This window comes from Phocoena phocoena, chromosome 2 (genome assembly GCF_963924675.1).
Source record: "Phocoena phocoena chromosome 2, mPhoPho1.1, whole genome shotgun sequence".
Classification (NCBI taxonomy): Eukaryota; Metazoa; Chordata; class Mammalia; order Artiodactyla; family Phocoenidae; genus Phocoena; species Phocoena phocoena.
In genome coordinates, this window is record NC_089220.1 from 62,588,486 (window position 1) to 62,609,097 (window position 20,612).

Genomic DNA, 20,612 nt, shown 5'->3' on the forward strand with positions numbered 1-20,612 from the left:
TGTGAAGACTCAAATCAATAGAATTAGAAATGAAAAAGAAGTAACAGCTGAGACTTCAGAAATACAAAGGATCAAGAGAGATTACTACAAGCAATTATATGCCACTAAAAGGACAACCTGGTAGAAATGGACACATTCTTAGAAAAGCACAATCTTCCAAGACTGAATGAGGAAGAAATAGAAAATATGAACAGACCAATCACAAGCACTGAAATTGAGACTGTGATTAAAAATCTTCCAACCAACAAAAGCCCAGGACCAGATGGCTTCACAGGAAAATTCTATCAAACATTTAGAGAAGAGCTAACACCTGTGTTTCTCAAACTCTTCCAAAATATAGCAGAGGGAGGAACACTCCCAAACTCATTCTACAAGACCACCTTCACCCTTATACCAAAAGCAGACAAAGATGTCACAAAGAAAGAAAACTACAAGCCAATATCACTGATGAACATAGATGCAAAAATCCTCAACAAAATACTAGCAAACAGAATCCAACAGCACATTAAAAGGATCATACACCATGATAAAGGGGGGTTTATCTCAGTAATGCAAGCATTCTTCAATATACGCAAATCAATCAATGTGATAAACCACATAACAAATTGAAAGAGAAAAACCATATGATCATCTCAATAGATGCAGAAAAAGCTTTTGACAAAATTCAACACCCATTTATGATAAAAACCCTCCAGAGAGTAGGCATCAAGGGAACTTACCACAACATAATAAGGTCATATATGACAAACCCACAGCAAACATCATTCTCAATGGTGAAATACTGAAACCATTTTCCCTAAGATCAGGAATAAGACAAGGTTGTCCACTCTCACCACTATTATTCAACATACTTTTGAAAGTTTTAACCACAGCAATCAGAGAAGAAAAAGAAATAAAAGGAATCCAAATCGGAAAAGAAGAAGTAAAGATGTCACTGTTTGCAGATGACATGATACTATACATAGAGAATCCTAAAGATGCTACTAGAAAACTACTAGAGCTAATCAATGCATTTGGTAAAGTTGCAGGATACAAAATTAATGCACAGAAATCTCTGGCATTCCTATACACTAATGATGAAAAATCTGAAAGAGAAATTAAGGAAACACTCCCATTTACCACTGCAACAAAAAGAATAAAATACCAAGGAATAAACCTACCTAAGGAGACAAAGACCTGTATGCAGAAAACTATAAGACACTGATGAAAGAAATTACAGATGATACAAACAGATGGAGAGATATACCATGTTCATGGACTGGAAGAATCAACATTGCGAAAATGACTCTACTACCCAAAGCAATCTACAGATTCAATGCAATCCCTATCAAACTACCACTGGCATTTTTCACAGAACTAGAACAAAAAATTTCACAATTTGCATGGAAACACAAAAGACTATGAATAGTCAAAGCAATCTTGAGAAAGAAAAACGGAGCTGGAGGAATCAGGCTCCCTGACTTCAAACTATACTGCAAAGCTACAGTAACCATGACAGTACAGTACTGGCACAAAAACAGAAATATTGATCAATGCAACAGGATAGAAAGCCCAGAGATAAACCCACACACATATCTTCACCCTATTTTTGATAAAGAGGCAAGAATATGCAATGGAGAAAAGACAGCCTCTTCAATACGTGGTGCTGGAAAACTGGACAGCTACGTGTAAAAGAATGAAATTAGAACACTCCCTAACACCATACAGAAAAATAAACTCAAAATGGATTAAAGACCTAAATGTACGGCAGACACTATAAAACTCTTAGAGGAAAACATAGGCAGAACACTCTTTTACATAAATCAAAGCAAGATCCTTTTTGACCCACTCCTAGAGAAATGGAAATGAAAACAAAAATAAACAAATGGGAACTAATGAAACTTAAAAGCTTTTGCACAGCAAAGGAAACCATAAACAAGTTGAAAAGACAACCCTCAGAATGGGAGAAAATATTTGCAAATGAAGCAACTGACAAAGGATTAATCTCCAAAATTTACAAGCAGCTCATGCAGCTCAATATCAAAAAAAACACAACCGAATCCAAAAAAGGGCAGAAGACCTAAATAGACATTTCTCCAAAGAAGATATACAGATTGCCAACAAACACATGAAAGGATGCTCAACATCACTAATCATTAGAGAAATATAAATCAAAACAACAATGAGGTATCACCTCACACCAGTCAGAATTGCCATCATCAAAAAATCTATGAACAATAAATGCTGAAGAGGGTGTGTAGAAAAGGAACCCTCTTGCACTGCTGGTGGGAACATAAATTGATACAGCCACTATGGAGAACCGTATGGAGGTTCCTTAAAAAACTAAAAATAGAACTACCATATGACCCAGCAATCCCACTACTGGGCATATACCCTGAGAAAACCATAATTCAAAAAGAATCATGTACCACAATGCTCATTGCAGCTCTATTTACAATAACCAGGACATGGAAACAACCTAAGTGTCCATCGACAGATGAATGGATAAAGATATGTGGCACATATATACAGTGGAATATTACTCAGCCATAAAAAGAAATGAAATTGAGTTATTTGTAGTGAGGAGGATGGACCTAGAGTCTGTCATACAGAGTGAAGTCAGAAAGAGAAAAGCAAATAATGGATGCTAATACATATATATGGAATCTAAAAAAAAAAAAAAATGGTTCTGAAGAACCTAGGGGCAGGACAGGAATAAAGATGCAGATGTAGAGAATGGACTTGAGGACACGAGGAGTGGGAAGGGTAAGCTGGGAAGAAGTGAGAGAGTGGCATGGACATATATACACTACCAAATGTAAAATAGATAGTGGAAAGCAGCCACACAGCACAGGGAGATCAGTTCGGTGCTTTGTGTCCACCTACAGCGGTGGGATAGGGTGAGTGGGAGGGAGACACAAGAGGGAAGAGATATGGGGACATATGTATATTTATAGTTGATTCACTTTGATATAAAGTAGAAACTAACACACCATTGTAAAGCAATTATACTCCAATAATGATGTTTAAAAAAATAGAATAATGCTACCTACTAATCCAACTAAATTCTATAGTCTATCAGGCTTAAAGAATTATATTGGGCTTTTAAAGCTCCTTTCTGCTGAGAGACTCAGACTGCTTTTTTTCTTTTTAAATAAATTTATTTATTTATTTATTATTTATTTGTGGCTGCGTTGGGTCTTTGTTGCCGCACATGGGCTTCCCTAGTTGCACCAAACAGGGTATACTCTTCGTTGTGGTGTGCGAGCTTCTCACTGCGGTGGCTTCTTTTGTTGCAGAGCATGGTCTCTAGGCATGCAGACTTCAGTAATTGTGGCACGTGGGCTCAGTAGTTGTGGTGCAAGGGCTGAGTTGCTCCGCGGCATGTGGGATCTTCCCGGACCAGGGCTCTAACCCATGTCCCCTGCGTTGACAGGCAGATTCTTAACCACTGCACCACCTGGGAAATCACCTCAGACTGCTTTTATATATAATGGCTTTAAATGTCACAATGGTCCCATAAATTTCATCAAAAGACCGTAATATTCCCAAATAAAGCCAATTCCCCACCCCACCCCCCCAAATGTTAACATCTGCTGGAATCAGGCAAACTCCTTGTTTTGTAACTAAAGAAACCCTGTGGATATTTTTTAAGTAAATAAGGTGTAAAGGTTAAGAGAGGGTGTTCAGCTGTGTAGATATAAAACAACTGAATTTTGGCAGAGGAAGTTCATAATTTCCAGATAATTTAAGGTAAACTATTTCCACAAAAAACACACACAACTTTTTAAACTTTTAAAAACTCACGTCACATGTGTTCATTTTCAAAAAATTAAAAGAAAAAGACAAGAATATGAACCCATAATCCCACTGTCCAGGATAACCTCTGTTAACATATTGCTGTACACCTGTTGATCTGGGTATTTTCTGATTGCCCCTCAGGATCCATTCTCAATCCTGCCCACCCTACTCTGTGCTATATAGGCTGATCTACATGGACTGCATCAAAGGACCCCTTTGCAGTCTGACTTCTGGTTGAGCTCAGTGAATGAAGGACACTAGTAAGAGAGTAGAGGGAGGAAGCAAAGAGAGGCCAAGATATTCATTTTCCAGCAACCACACTGTCGAGTTACTATGGGAAGACTACATCCCTTTAGGAAAAGTTACAAATCCTGTCAAAAGGCCATCTCCACCGAACAGCCCCTTCCTCTGGCTCCTTTAGGCAGGCCTGGAGGTGGTAAGAACATCCCACCCTCCATACCCTTATAAGTTCCAGGTTCTGTACTATTCATTGTTTCTCTATGTTCTGCCTACACCTTGTAAATAACCCCTATATTGAACTCTGCTCAAATTACTCAAATTCAGTGTGCCATCTGTGTCCTGCTGCTACCTTAACTAAAATGCCTGTCCAGATTTTTAAGTATCAATTATATACAAACACACACATACAAATACACATTCATGTTTTTGTAAAATACCTGCATAATTCACCAGTGACAGTGTAGCTCTATCAAAATCTATATGAATTACTATTATTCAAATTTTACATTGTTTCCATTTTTCTATCTGAATATTGATGCAATAAATATCTATGTACTTACATATATCTTGACCCTTTATTATCCTAAGATACATTCTTAGCAGCAGTATTTCTGGGACAAAGGGTATGTGCATATTTAAGACTTTTGATATTACCAAATAGTCCATCATACAGGCCATAATGATATTCACCTGTCCATGCAGCATACAAGAAGCCCAAAGGCCCATTATCTCACCCACTCACTAACACTCTACCAAAACATTCTTGCAGAAAGAAAATTAACCTCTTCAATTCTATTGCATTCATACCACTTAGTACTGTGCGATGAAGCTACACCCAAAGCCACCAAGTTGCTAGCTGCATAACAATTCAAACATCGGCTCTAAATTCCAATTTCAGAAATCATAAAATACTGTTTTCTGACTTCTCCTCTTTTTCCTGCATGCCCCTCCACCACCCAGGTTTAAAGCTTTTTTATTGTAAAGTAAAATGTGAAGACAGAAAAAGCACATATACACGATACACATATATAACTCAAGAAATTATTATAAGGCAAACATACCTTAGTGGAGAAGTAGAATCTTTCCAACAGCTCCAGAAGCTTCTTCCACATGTCCCATCCCAGTCACCACTCTTCTTCATCCCACATGAATAACGACCATTTAGCTTTTATAATAATCACTTCTTTGCTTTTTAAATATAGTTTTGTCAACACACCATCAGTTATTCTTGCCTAGTTTTAATAAAATTATATGTCTTTTAAGTATCTCTTATTCGATAAGTTCTCCCTCTATCCCTTTCATTTCCTTACACTTTTTCAGTTGAAGAAACTGGGCCATTTGGCTGGAGAGTCTCCCACAGACTGGATTTTGCTGATTGCATATTCTTGGTACAATCCAAAATTTTCTTCTGTTCTCTGAATTTCTGCAAATTGTTAGTTGCATCCAGAAACTGGATCAGACTCAGGTTCAAGACTATAAGAGGCATGTGATTTCTGATTATCTCTTTATTTTGTGATCTTAGCAGCCAATGATGTTTAATGCTTATAGCCATTCATTAGAAATTGCCAAATGGCAATATTCAAATTCTATTACTTTATTTTAATTTATTTGTTAGATTACCTTTATAATAATCTACTCTGTTGTTACCAAGTAGTGCAGTTCATATAGGAAAGGCAAGGTAAATGTTGTTGTCTTTCTCTTTATTCACCAGTTTTCAAGATAATGAATTGTTTCCTTATTCTCCAAAGGTTAAACACACACATGCACACACAAAATCATTATGAGCTTTTCAATTTAGACATTTTTATGGGCTTCAGTCCATTGTAATTATCATATTTGAGCTTAAATTGTCCCATTTTTTACCACTAGGAGCCTTCTAAAGCCAGCCCCTGAGTCCTTTTGATGTGACTCTAGCAGTATTTGATAGTTTTCTCTCTCTGGTAATATAGGATGTTCTAGGCTTCTCTTGTTTATTTCTTGCCCAAGTCCTCGATTTGACCATTTCTCCCAAAAGCCTTGGTTTCTTTTAATGAGAAACTGTAATGAGAATTATACATTGTATCACAATCTAAGCACAAAGGATGCACCCTGTTTCTGGGTTGATCATTGTTTTTAGGCTGTTCGGTGGACAGAACTAGGAAATATATATGAAATATTTGTTGCATCCATATTGATAATTCCAATTCCACCTCAAGGTTTTATGTAACCTCTTTCCTATTGTATCTCCTTTCTTCCAGATGAGAATTCTGGTTCTCAAGAATGCAGAGGATGATAGAATTAATATATTCCCCAATTACTCAGTTTATCTCATACTACACACACAACAGTCTCAGAATAATAATATTAATATTACCACCAATATAACTACTGAAAACATTTTAAAAATTCATATACTCTTCCTATTCTTAAAACAGTTATACTCTACTTTGTCAGGCCATTACATACTACACACACTCTCTCCCTCTTATCCAGTGCTGGGGCCACCTCATATCAGCTCAGGAGAGCCAGTTGTTAAATTTTCAGGAACTTTGTAAGCTGGTGGTTAAACACATCCATTATTAAAAATTAAACTATATAAACTTACAATTAAATCATACGGAAAGAAAAGGTAGAAAATAAACAAAACTCATCATCTCCTAATTATTTTACTACATGTCATTACTACCTATGCTTTTAAGGTTATTTACATGGATTACATCTGCATGGTGGAAACACCATATTACTCTATCATGGTGAGAGGCTGCCCAACTCTTCTCAACTCCGCCTTCAGTGACATCACATTTGGTAGCCTGAAGTCGACCATGGTGGGAGTATGTACGTCACAGAAATGGACAAATCCTATAAACTAGGGCTTTATTGTTTTTTACAATTGTCTAGACTTAAGAAACTGAAGGAGGAAATGGTAATAATGCAAATTAAACTTAAAAGTGTATTCCATCTATAGCCATTACGTTTTTGAATAGCACCCCAAAAATGAGAAAATACTTGAAAACTATTATCCAGTTCATCGAAGAGGTCACTTGCATCATTGACAAATGAGTGAACTCATGATACACATCTTCATTGTTTCACATTTGTCTTACTCCTTGATATAAAATTTTGCAGAGTTCCCTCTTGAGTTGTTTCCATGTGATGCTCAAAAATATGGTGGCTTGTTTTCTGAGATTTTCTTGGTTTTGTTACCACACACCACCTCGGTCTGAACCTTCTCTTTCCTTCATCTCTATCGTTTCCATGCTGCTCATCTTTGATTATATTCCCAGAAGTTTCTCCGCAGTGGGATCCCTGACCCAAAAGGGCTCCTGTCAGGTCTGTTTGGAGAGTTCATGGGGCGGGGCTTCTCCAGCACCTTCAGTCCGTCTTCCTTCAGGGCCCTTGGTATTGGAGAGAGCAAAACCTCAGCAAGTGTCAGCTGCTCTCCTCAAAGTGGCCCACGTTGCTTTCCAGTGAATACCTGTTGGCTACTTTAAGGGTCTCTCCTCTTCCCTGTTGCTTCCTTCTTCCTCCTACACAGATGCTGTTTGTGTTTTGTGGCTGATGGTGGTTTGGCCTCACCTACCTATAGTTTGGGGTCCGTAAGGAAACTTCTCCATTTAGTTTTGTCGTAAATGGAGTCCATGAGTTTTTAGTTTTGCTATCTGGTTCCTCTGACTGCTTTTATGTGGAAAATAAAAGACATTGAAAAACCATGCTGCTGTCATCATCTCTCCAGAATTTTCCATCTAAAATTAATTTTTGTATTAATGTAGAAGTTCAACTTCCATATTTTCCCATATGGGTAACTATTTTTCCACAGTCACTATTGAAAAGTCCACTCTTTCTTCATGGCTCTGCAATCCTCCCTCAGTCATGTATTAAGCATCCGTAGATGTCCAAGTGGGATGAGTGTGCTCCTGCACGCTGCGTTTTGTTCCACTGATCTCAGCGTCTATTCCTGTGCTGATACCTCACTGTTTAATGACAAAATCTTTATTAAAATTCTAGTATGTCAGCTTATTCTTCTTTGGAAGTGTTTTGGGTGCTATTGGCCTTTGTTCTTCCATATACATTTCCAAATCAAGTTTGTCAGGTTCCTTGAAAAACCCTGTTATTTTCTACATTTCATTTAAGTATTTAAAAATTTAAATGCCTCTTTCATACATTATAAGGGTAAATGTTGCTTCAAGATACTTTTGTTTTAGGTGCGTGTGTGTGGTATGTGTGTGCATACACGTGTATGTATTAGGACATGTGTCCCTGTCAAAAGGAAAGCCACTGCCCTGGGTCATCCAGAAGGTTACCTTGGCACTGGTTCCCTCTCAGCCTTCCTCTTTTCCATTAGGTGTTGATGGCCTTCTTATCCCTTGCCAGACAGTCTGGGAGTTTTTAAATTGAGACAGGAAATCATAGGAAATAAAGAAATGTTAGTAATGTCTTTACTCTTAGGAAAACAGTTTGAAGACAAACAGTCTGAACTCTTGGGCCGCCCAAATCTTGGAATTCTAACAGGGACACCTCAAAGCGCCCTCTGCTGGCAGCCAGTATTAATCACCGCTAGAGTCAATAATTACAAATAATTACTAATGCAGACTTTATTTGTACATAACTACATTTTAAGCTCGTGATCACATATAGGGAGTTATATTTACTATGATGTTCTCCAACTGACAAAATGGAATTCAAGCACATAAGCTAAAATAGCTCTTATACAGAATCTACAGTTAAAAGACATTCTTTTTGAATGACAGATAGATCCTTAAAAATAATGTCCTTAAAAACAATACACACACACACACACACACACACACACATACACACACACACAGAGCACAATTAGTGCCTCTCTCTGAGGAGTAAGATTACGGGTATCTCACTATCTAAGTTAGATATATTCTATAATGGAAGTGTAAAAAAGAGACATTTTTTTTTTACAAGTTTTCGAGTATTACAAACAAATCTAAATGCTACTTGAAAATGAAATGAACTAGTCATTTATAATTATTGAGAATAATTGTTAGTTGAAAATGACTATTTTTGAAATTCTCTATTATGAACAGTTATCAATATTTCAGGAATAAATGTGTATGTCAGAAAGCTGTGCTTCTAATTTTACATTTTTCCCTGGTCAAAAATAAACCACCCATGACTAACCTCTTTCATTCTTCATGTAAAATTTCTGAGTGCCTAAGAGAGATGGCCATAAAAAATGATAAAAATAAATTCTACATAATTATGAAAATTAAAGTTGTATTTACCGTGGTTAATAGTCATTTATTAGTATACTACAATCTTAAAAATAAGTTGAATAGTTTAAAATAGAGTTAATAAAATTAAGTGGAGAGATAAAATTAAATCTTAAAATTCAGATCATCCATATTAACAATTTCTAAACTGATAATTACTCCTGTGTCAGCACGGTATTGGAAGATATTTAAAATATCATCATTTATCTTGCTCAAAAAACTTAACTATTTTGTGTATCTACCCACTAATACATACAGTACCTGTTTATTTTAACTTTAATCTAGAAAGATTATAGAAAGTCTATGCTTCCCAATTTTCAAAGCTCTAATAATCGTACGCCTATATACTGAGGTCACTAAAACATCACCCTAACTTTGGGTATAACTCAATGTTTCAATGACAATGTTTATACCCTAAGAGAAGGAACTATGACACAATCTAGTTCTAGATCTTTATATAAAAGATCAGTGAAGTAATTCATTTTCCAGTGTGAATTAATATTTATTAATTTGATATTTATAAATATTCTTTATTAAATTATCAGCTAGGCCATTCCTGATTAATAACAGTCTAGAGATTCTATTGATTATAAGTAGATTATTGGGTAAAACACAACCATACAAAACTATTTTAAGAATGCTGAGGATAAAATTGGAGAAGTGGGGAGCAAAGCTTACAACAGGGTTATTGATTTAATAGACAAATTAAACTATTTACTGCCACATCCCTTCAGAGCACTTTGATCTGTACAAAAAGTTCTAATGTTTCCTTTTTTAATTCCACACTCTGTTTCTGTAGTAACTCTAAAGCATATAATCCGTTGCAATGTTCCTAAGCCTTTTACATGGTGAATTCTTTTCAGTCAATAAATAGTAATAACAACATAATGCTTGTTTCGAACTTTATCTTCTTCCTGAATATCCCTTAATTAGTACGCAACAGAATTAAATGTGACTGCAGTCTCACTATACGATTTTGAATAATTAGAAGAAAAAATACAAATTCCAAACTAAGCACCTAAGTCTTGTAAGAATTTACTGCCACCTTCAGGTTTTAATCAAAATGCAATCGTAGTACAGCTTTTACATTTCCAGGAGACAGTCCCTGGTTAATGTAGTTAAAATATTAACATTATTTTCTGGTTTGGGAAGCAAAGTGCTATCTAAGTTAGACTGCAGTACAAATGTCTTTCATGAAATACCCTTCCACCTTGTCTTTCATGATTCTTCTACAATGTAATTGAAAATCAAAGCCTACAGTATTTTATCAGCCACTATAACTATAATTACATACAGGGAGCTCCCAGAACACTGTCTAGAATATACCTAAGTATCTTCAGACTAAATCTAATTTAAAAAGCTCTTCAAACAAAACAGTTTTAAAGGTTCCATGTGTCAGTGCCCTCTAGCCAAAGACGACCAGGAACACACCTATAGTTAAACAAGTTGGGTTTCTTGCTCAATGCAACGAGGGAGCGCACACACCATGGGGGCTGTGGGTGTCTGAGAAAGAAGGTGTGAGAAAGGACTTAGAAGATTTGGACTTATAGTGGGAGATTTGGGGTTGTGTTCATGGAAGTGGGGCTTGGCTCTGGATGGGATACTGTCAGGAAGTGGGGGCACTTCTGTGATTGGGCACTTTAATAAATCTTATTTATAAGGCAGGAGGAATGAAACAAGGCCAAAGCCATCATGTATAAAACAGCAGCAGCTGTTCATATTAGCCAGGATAGGGGAAGCTTTCAGATTTTTGTGGTTGGCAGGCTGACCTTGGTTTTGTCTATACTTACACAAGATTATGAGGGGGAGCGGGGTCTTGGTTTTTTCATCTCACTTCATCGCGGGCACAGAGTGGCCTTGTTTGATGTTGATGTTCTATGCGATTGTTTATGATCAACAGAACACAAAGGCAAGTGCCAGACAGATCCCAGTTGTCAGGGACTGCTTTTCTTTCTCAGGGGAACGTTTGCAATTCTACCAATACCTTTAGTGTTATTCCTTGAATTTGTGGTGAAATCATAAAAGTTTATTATGTTTTTTTAAGATGGAAATCAATGGAATTTGAAGCCCTGGTGTTCATGATAAATGTTGTAAGCTAAAAAAAAAAAATTAGAAGGAGGGTATTTATTAGAAGACTCATGTAACATGAGGAAGATTGGGTGCAGGTGGACTGTGGGTTAGCTGGAAGCAGGAAGTTAAATGCCAAGAACAGTCTCTCATCTCTTCAGCTCTCCATGTCATCTTTCTCCACAGGGCAGGAAACTTAATTGCCTATTGCTTAATTGTCTTCCCAGTTACATTTAAAAAGGGAGACTGACTCTCTTTCCACAGATATAATTTGAAAGATCTCAGGGGAGGATTCCAGCTGGGGCAGCCTGAGTTACAGACCCACCTAATCTAAACAACTGTGATCAAGAACGGCAGAGCATGAGAGAGATGGATGCTCCCATTGGAACCACATGGCTGGGGAAGAAACAGTTTCTGGAAAAAGTAGAACTGGAGGGCTGGGCAAAAGAACTGAAGTTCAGCCAGGAGTGAAAAAATCAGTTCTGGGTTTTAGAAATAAAATACCTGCTATAGGCAGTACTCTTTACAATAGTCAAGACATGGAAGCAACCTAAATGTCCATCGACAGATGACTGTATAAAGAAGATATGGTACATATATACAATGGAATATTACTCAGCTATAAAAAAGAACAAAATAATACCATTTGCAGCAACATGGATGGACCCAGAGAGTATCATACTAAGTGAAGTAAGTCAGACAGAGAAAGACATATATCACTTATATGTGAAATCTTAAAAAAAATGATACAAATGAACTCATTTACAAAATAGAAATAGACACACAGACATAGAAAACAAACTTATGGTTACCAAAGGGGAACATGGGGGGAGGGGGATAAATTAGGAGTTTGGGATTAACAGATACACACTACTATGTATAAAATAAACAACAAGGACCTGCTGTATAGCACAGAGAACAATACTCAGTATCTTGTAATAACCTGTAATGGAAAAGAATCTGAAAAAGAATATATATATATATTTTAATTTTTAAAGGTGATTAATAAAAAGTCTTGACATTAAGAAAAAAGAAAAAGAGAAGCACAGAAGAGTACATATAATATTCCTTTAATGTAAATAATGGGTCCTGCTTTGCCCTATTTTATTTACCTAGCAGAAAAACAACCAATATAAGTCATGGAATCTTTTAAAGCTCAAAATGGAGAGAGAAAAAGAGGAAGGCCAGAGAACTAGGAGAGGACACAGGAGGCATCTTGCAGGCAGTGGACAGACCAGCATCCTCTCCTTCTTTGGTCTCCCCTCACCTCGGCAGCCTCGCAGAGAGTGGACTTGGGCCATGACCATGACTGGTGCTAAGAACTCCCTTGAGCAGTCACACCAGGAGGAGGGAGAGGAGAGCTCTACAGTAGGGGAAGGGGAACAAGCAGACACAACCCTTGGGCTCCCCTGACTATGAGAAGCCTGAAACCTCCCCAACAGACCCTTGGGCATGAGGGACGGTACAGCTCAAGGGTGTATAGGAAAGGCCCAAACCAATTTGGCCCTGACATAGTGGGTACTGTTATTATTTATACGTATATAAGTATATTGATAAAATACGTATAAGTTAACACCATGGAGGGTAAGCTTCAAATCAAAAACTGCTATAGTGGTGGGGGAGTGGGGGGGGGGAATAACTGGGAGATTGGGACTGACATATACACACTACTATGTACAAAATAGAGAACTAATGAGAACCTGCTGTATAGCACAGGGAACTCCACTTCGCTGTACAGTAGAAACTAACACAACATTGCAAAACAATTATACCCCAATAAAAAAATAAATCTAAAAAAACACTGCTGTAGCCAATGAATAATTTAAACAGTACCTTAAGTTTTTTTAAATCGTCTTTCCTTAATAAGTGCAATTACCTATAAATGTACTTAAACATAATACACTGATATCATAAATTTATCTTCAAAGAAGTGAAAACACTTCACTATCTCTGCCATTACCAATAACATTTTCATATTTGCTCAATAATAAACGAAATATATTTCTTTCAACATCTCACTAATAGCAGGTATCATTTAGCCTCTGCCTGAGGATCTGGTTTTCTAAGCCGTTTAACATAAATTATAATCTTTACTAGCAGAGATGAAATGCTACCATGTGGCCTGCTTCTGGACTAGAATTATGGCTCTTCTCTCTTCAAGAGAATGCAACAGTCTCCTGACAAGTTCACCCACTTCAGACTTCTATTAGATACAGAAAAATGGAAAAGGAAAGGAAAAATGAACTCTAAAGACTGTTACTACATAACTTTTCCCCTTGACCTTCTTTAATAAATTGTGTCTTTGAAAGAGAATATATTAACTTCAAGTTTAGGAACAAAGAAATTTTAGACTTATAGTTGCTTTCTAGTTATAGATAGATGATAGATAGACAGAAAGAAGATAGATGATAGATAACGTATATAACATATATACATTTTTTCAGGAAGATTAGCAACTTGAGATAATCAACTAAGTTTAAGACCATTCAAAATATAAGTTCTGCCACAATCTTTTGCCTTGCATACCTTGAGGAAAAAAACCCCAGAAATTCCTAATATATGGTAAATTTATAAAGTAAGCATATCAGATTTCTGACATTTATGTTCATTTTTTTTCAAACATGAAAAATATTAAATAATGACTTTCTGTTTATATACTAAACATAGTTCCTGGCACATGGCAGGCATTCGAATTACCAGTGTTATTATCACTGGCTGCCCATGAACCAGGGGCCACACTGGTCCAATAAACTGGGCAGAGTAGCAAAGTACATAATATAGAAAGAACTTACAGGGAGGCTGTGGACCAGGCCTGCACAGCGAGATCCTGGTCAGCAGAGCACCAGGAAAAAATAAAATCAAAAATAAGATACTAAAAATAGAGTTGCCATGATCCAGCAATCCCACTCCTGGGCATATATCCAGACAAAACTATAATTCAAAAAGATACACGCACCCCTATGTTCATAGCAGCACTATTCACAATAGCCAAGGCATGGAAACAACCTAAATGTACATCAACAGATGAATGGATAAAGAAGATATGGCATATGTATACAATGGAATATTAACCATAAAAAAGAATGAAATAATGCCATTTGCAGCAACGTGGATGGACCTAGAGATTAACATACTAAGTGAAGTAAGTCAGAGAGAGAAATACAGATACCATATGATATCACTTATACGTGAAATCTAAAATATGACACAAATGAACGTATCTACAAACCAGAAACAGACTCACAGACACAGAAAACAGACTTGTGGTTGCCAAGGGGGAAGTGGGGCTGGGGAAGCATGGGTTCAAAGTTTGGGACTAGCAGATGCAAACTATTATATATAGAATGGATAAACAACAAGGTCCTACTGTATAGTACAGGGAACTATATACAATATCCTGAGATAACCCATAATGGAAAAGAATATGAATATATATATGTATAACAATCATTTTGCTGTATATCAGAAATTAACATGACACTGTAAATCAACTATACTTCAATAAAATTTTTTTAAAAATAAGATTATAACAATGTGTCCGGCACAATACCAGGAAGGGGCTATCTCACAAGAGGACAGGTGACCCCTTCAAGTTTCGACAAAACCATCTTTTGATTCCAAGTTTGCTTTCACACAGATTTTCCTAGAAGGAAAAAATATGCCAAGTAGTTGACTTGAGGAGTCTGGTCTCCTTCTCAGTGAAAATTATTAAACTGACACTCGGCTGTCACTTCAATCCACTGTGAATGGGTCGGTCTAACTCCCCCAGAGCTGTCAACTCAGGCATGTTATTAGTTTGATAGAGCTGCCATAACAAAATAGCACAGACTGGGTGGCTTAAACAACAGAAATGTATTTTCTCACAGTTCTGGAGGTTAAAAGTCCAAGATTGAGGTGTTGGCAGGTTCGGTTTCTCCTGAAGCCTCTCTCCTTGGCTTGCAGGTGGTGGACTTCTCATTGTCTTCACATGGTCCTTCCCCTGTGTTCACGTATCTGCTGTCCAAATTTCTCTGTGTCCAAATTTCCTTTTATAAGGACATCAGTCAGACTGGATGAGGGCCCAGCCTAACACCCATTTTAACTTAATCACCTCTTTAAATGCCCCATCTCCAAATACAGTCACATTCTGAGGTAACGGGTGTGATGGCTTCAAAATATGCATTGGAGGGGCGGGGGGAGATACAATTCAGCCCACAACAGGGCATATGAATAAAGTTTAAGTTTCTGGGCCTATGAAGTAAGGGGCAAGACTCTGAGCCACAGTGACCAATGAGGGAAACCGCCTCAATTAATCCCACCTGACATATCGGGCACACTTCCTGTAGTTCATCTATGAAGACAATATAAGGAACATACATTTTCCCTAACCTCATTCTGAGCTTTTGTGTTCTTTGAAAAATATTTTACATTTCCTTACATTTAGCAATTAAAATCATTTATATTCCAACTTGGCAAGAGACTACATAAATCCTAACTAGTGTATTCATTCATCCTACAACCATTTTCCTTATCAATTCATTTTAGTTCAGTTTTAGTGTACTGGACTTACTGGATCCAAAGACAAAATCAGAAATAACCAACGTCCCTGTTCTTCTTTTTAAATAATTATCAAGTATTTAAGATTGTACATGGTTCTGTCAGTGGTGTTTGAGTCCTGAGTAACAACACACATATCGAAACAACTTTTACGTGAAGAAGTTTGCAATGAAAAGTACTCAGTGTCCAGTGAGAAGAAGGGACAGAATGAGGAATGTACATTAGTGTTTGCTAATAATTATTAGTGATGAATTGGATTACTGATGATTAGATTCTTTTAATGGGAAATGTCGAGAAGGGATAGACCAAACATGAAATCCTGGAAGCTGTGACAGTTAAGGTCCATATATTGATACTAAGACAGAGTCTGATTGTAAACAAAGTACCAGCAGCTGCTAGATCACATTTTGCAGATTCTAACAGTTCCCCTAAACTAGACTGTTTTTGACCAGAAGTCAAATGGCAAACTGCCAACAATGAAATATATTTTATAGTATTTCAATCATAGACAAGCATACACTTACCTGAATCAGTATCAATATTATGGAAAAGTTACATATGATATAAACATTGAAGTTCTGAAAGTAAATGTATTAAATCATAGTCAGTTTTTAAAATAAAGACTTTCTACTTAAAATTTCAGAACTTACACGGTACATTTTTATTAAAGTAGAACATATATGCATATATTTAAATTAAATATAACTTAGCTGCCTTAAACATCTAAATATACCCCAACAGAGGTTGAATTGTGGTTTAGGGACGCAGAAACATTTGTTCAACACTCCAACACTCCATATCTATTAATGTAAATTGCCTTAAATCCTTCTTAGAAGTAGACAGGTTATAAATAATAAAAGTGCACAAGTCATTCAAGACACTACGAATGACACACAAACACATCTTTTTATTATATACTAAATTTAAAAATCCAAATATTAAAAATGCTTATGAAACATTGTATACATAAGTACTGTCAAACACTATCAGATTATGACATTATGTACATTTGCTAAGGTTAATTAGAAACAGAACAACGTACGTAACTGCTGATAATTAATTTCAGAAGTCAAATATTTTAACATTTGGCAACTGTGAAGTAGTGATCTGCACAGGAAGATGTTTGCAGAGGTAAAATAGTGAGAAAACAAATGGAAAAATGCAGATATTCCTGCCCTAAGTGTTAATAAGTAGATCTCTTCCTCATCCTCTTAAGTCTCAATATAACAGAAATTAAAGTGCACAAGACCACCAGGAATACCTGATTTGGTTGTACCCTAATCTATACTACAGCCAATTGTGCTGCCATACTGAGGGTTTCAGTTCCCTATACTGTTCCTGAGGTTTTAGAAGTTAATTTTGAATGTGACTAGGGGAAGAGGCCAATACTTTCTAAATTGCACCAAGTGGCCTTAAAGTGTAGAAACACCAAAGATAAAAACATTAATTTGGGAATAGATTCAAGGAGATCATCCCTGTCTATTTTGCCCTAGGAATAAAATTAGGATACGAACCTAGTTTTACCTCTGGAAAATGCTTACTAAAAATCTGTTTCAAAAGATCAGACATGTACAGCAAGCACCACAATACTGTCAGTTACTGTCCACCACTTACATACTGCATCATAAATACCAGGCATATAGACCTGCCCTCTAAAGGTTCACATGAAATAAAGGTAGAATCATGTTATTACTTGACACTAATATTTCTAATCAACATGAAGTATAATTTGTAAAAATAGGTCACCTCCATACAATCAAGGAAAAGGAGAAGGAAAGCTGCTAGTCTACAAAAGTGCTCCTTTTAGCTTTCAAACCCAATAGCTTAATTTCGGGTAAAACAAGATTGCAAAGTAAGGCCATCAGTTCTAAATAAGCTGATGATGCCATCTATACATACTCACGTATATATGTTTAAATTTCAATTCTGATTTGACACAAATGTACTATTACAAACCATTTATAGGAAACATTTTATAGGGCTTATTTACAAATATATGATCAGTGACAAAGACACTGAAAATCAAGAAAACTGCAGATAAATGTAGCCATTGCTAACATAGTTCACTAAAGGTAAGACAGATTTACATAAAAACCAAAGAAAAAAGTTTAGTAAGAAACCCCTACCATATATACCTATTGGTCACTGGGCCAAAAAGGCAAATAAATGTAATGATCATGATTAAACTTTTATCACTGTCTCTTTCAATAACATATCAACATGAGGTCTATTTAGAGTACTACCTACAAATACCCAGTCTCTCATGATTCGATGAGAATATTAAGTTACTGAATATATTTTTTTATTCCCATGGCACATCATACTTGGTAACACTAATAAGGTAGATTTAGATAACACTTAAATCATGATTACGAATGTTTAATTGAATATTTTCCTTTCTGTAGCTGTGAAATGTAAAGCTTAGATTTGCTTCCATCAGGCCTCTTAAACCAAACTTCATCATGGTTAATTGTTGTAATTACAGCACTAAAAAGAAAAAAATACGAATGAATGAATTACAATATGGCTTCTCCACTCATTTTAGAGCACAAACTATAAAACCAAAATAGCTGGACTCTAAGAGTAGATTCAGGTATGTAATTGTCATTTACCGGAATGCTATCAGCAGGGCATGCTGTCAAAAATATCACATTCAGCAACATTTAATAGATAATCTCCTTTCTTTTCTTAATAGAGTTGGTTAAACTTACTACTAGAACTATTAAAAGCACATTGTCCCTAACTCTGTTCCCACCCCACCTCCAAAAGAAGAAAAAGGGGAGCTAACACCACTCCTTATGTAGTATTACACCTCCAACTCATATCAGCCTTGGCAGTAGGAAATCTTTCAAATGCCAAACTTAATTCCCAGTGTCAAGCATCTGTGGTACTTGTACAGATTTTTTTTAACACTACTAATCTTTACATAGACATCTTTCTAAAAATATATGTGTTTAATCCTCTTTTATGCTATTTCATCTCCTTTTTAACCACATTTATGCTAAGTAGTAGTAGTTAAATGTCTCAAAATCAATAAGATAAAGCAAAGAATCCATGGGTATCATGTATAACCTAGTAATTAATAAGCTCAATGAGCTTCTATGAGAAAAGTTACTATACACACTGATCCTGAAATGAGTATTCTATACTAAACGCAAACACTTTATTTACTACTGATGCCTAGAAAAAGATAGTTTCTTACTGTAGAAGGTTACTACTCTGAGAATTAAATCCTAAACTACTAAAGGAATTAAAGCAGCGATGGGCAATAATATTTTCCAAAGGCCACACCAGATAAAACTTATAAGGCTCTGTAAATAATTCTATAAACTTTATTTAAGCCTAGACAGATTGAGTTTTTTAAAAGGCAATTTTCAGTTTTCAAGTTATACTTTAATTCCCACTACTCTAAGTTTTTGTTAATTTTCATTTCCTTTCCCATGCTAATTGAAGCAAATTTTTAATCTAAAATACTGTAATATACCCCAAAAAGTTAAGGATTAATAGAGCCACACTGTGGCAGCATACTGTCAAATTCATAACAGTCTGGATTAAAGGTCATAATATTAGGATCATAGCAAGTCATCTATTATAAGAATTAATAAATGGGATTTCTTACCTGGCTAAATAATTCCAACATTTCCATTTGTGTTAATGCTTGTGTCCATGAACTTAATATGTAACTCTGGTGTATAAAATTAATACTGGTGTGTAAACATGCTAATCAAATCATATGTCAAGAGAAAAAAAGAATCCATAGGGTATTAATAATGTATTATGAATGCACTATGGAAGCAGCAAATATTTACTGACAACAATGTGGTAAACTCTAATACTGAGTAGCACTGAAATGATAAAGGCTTTTTACCTTGTAGGACATTCATCTTTTTTGTCAATACATATTGTCTGTCCACGTATATACCATTCACCATCATAATACAATCTTCCCTCTTCGGATCTAGCACTGTGCAGGTGTTTTTCCAGTTTCACAGGTGCTAAAGGGATCAGTTCAAAAACTGTTATATTAATAAGACATTGTCAGAAGAAAAGTGCAGAACATTAAGTATTAACACCAACCCATGCATATATGTGAAAAAACACTAACAATATTTCTTAGATAACAAAACTAAATCTAATAAAAACAAGAGAATTTCATTTCTTATATTTTATATAATTCATTCAGTTTTTAATATAGCTATTTAATAAAGCTAAACAATATATAATAAATCAATTAACTAGACAAGTGTAAGAAGGAGAAGCAGATATATTATCAATTACTAGTGCCAACTTTAAGTGAGATATAAAATCTGAATTGTCATATTTCTACTGAAAATTATATTTTTCATATTTTCTCCCCTGCAGCTGACACTTCCAAAAAAGCAAAGTTTAATACATATTCCAAGAGTTCCCCAGGACTTTGATTCTAAAAAGGAAATGTCCTCAAGTAGAACTTCCATTTTGAAATCCTAGAAATGGTCTGAGATTCACCAGATAAACTCATGCAGAGAAAAAAAATGTTCTTTATAGAAACACACTGTCAAAAGCATACCATGAAATACACACCTCTGCATCATTCAAATGTCACCACCTCAGAAAGGTCTTCCCCAACCACTCTACCCACTCCTCAGTTAATCTTCATCACAGCTTTATATTTCCTTCATAGCAATTATTACAATTTGTCAGTATCTGTTAGTTATCTATTTACATATACATTATTATTCTGCTTCCCCCCAAGGAAGTTCTAGGAGGTCCATCTGTTGCACCATT

At 35.8% G+C, this 20,612-nt stretch overlaps 1 protein-coding gene across 1 annotated transcript in view; it reads right to left on the reverse strand.

Moving 5' to 3' along the window:
- Positions 1–16,732: 16,732 nt before the first annotated feature.
- BRMS1L (BRMS1 like transcriptional repressor) overlaps positions 16,733–20,612 on the reverse strand; it is a 46,392-nt gene continuing 42,512 nt past the window's right edge. The window contains exons 9-10 of the mRNA XM_065872074.1: positions 19,714–19,840; positions 16,733–18,332 (exon numbers count right to left, since the gene is read on the reverse strand). Of these exons, the coding sequence (XP_065728146.1) occupies positions 18,215–18,332; positions 19,714–19,840 (245 nt within the window). The 3' untranslated portion in view covers positions 16,733–18,214. The remainder of the gene's footprint in view (positions 18,333–19,713; positions 19,841–20,612) is intronic.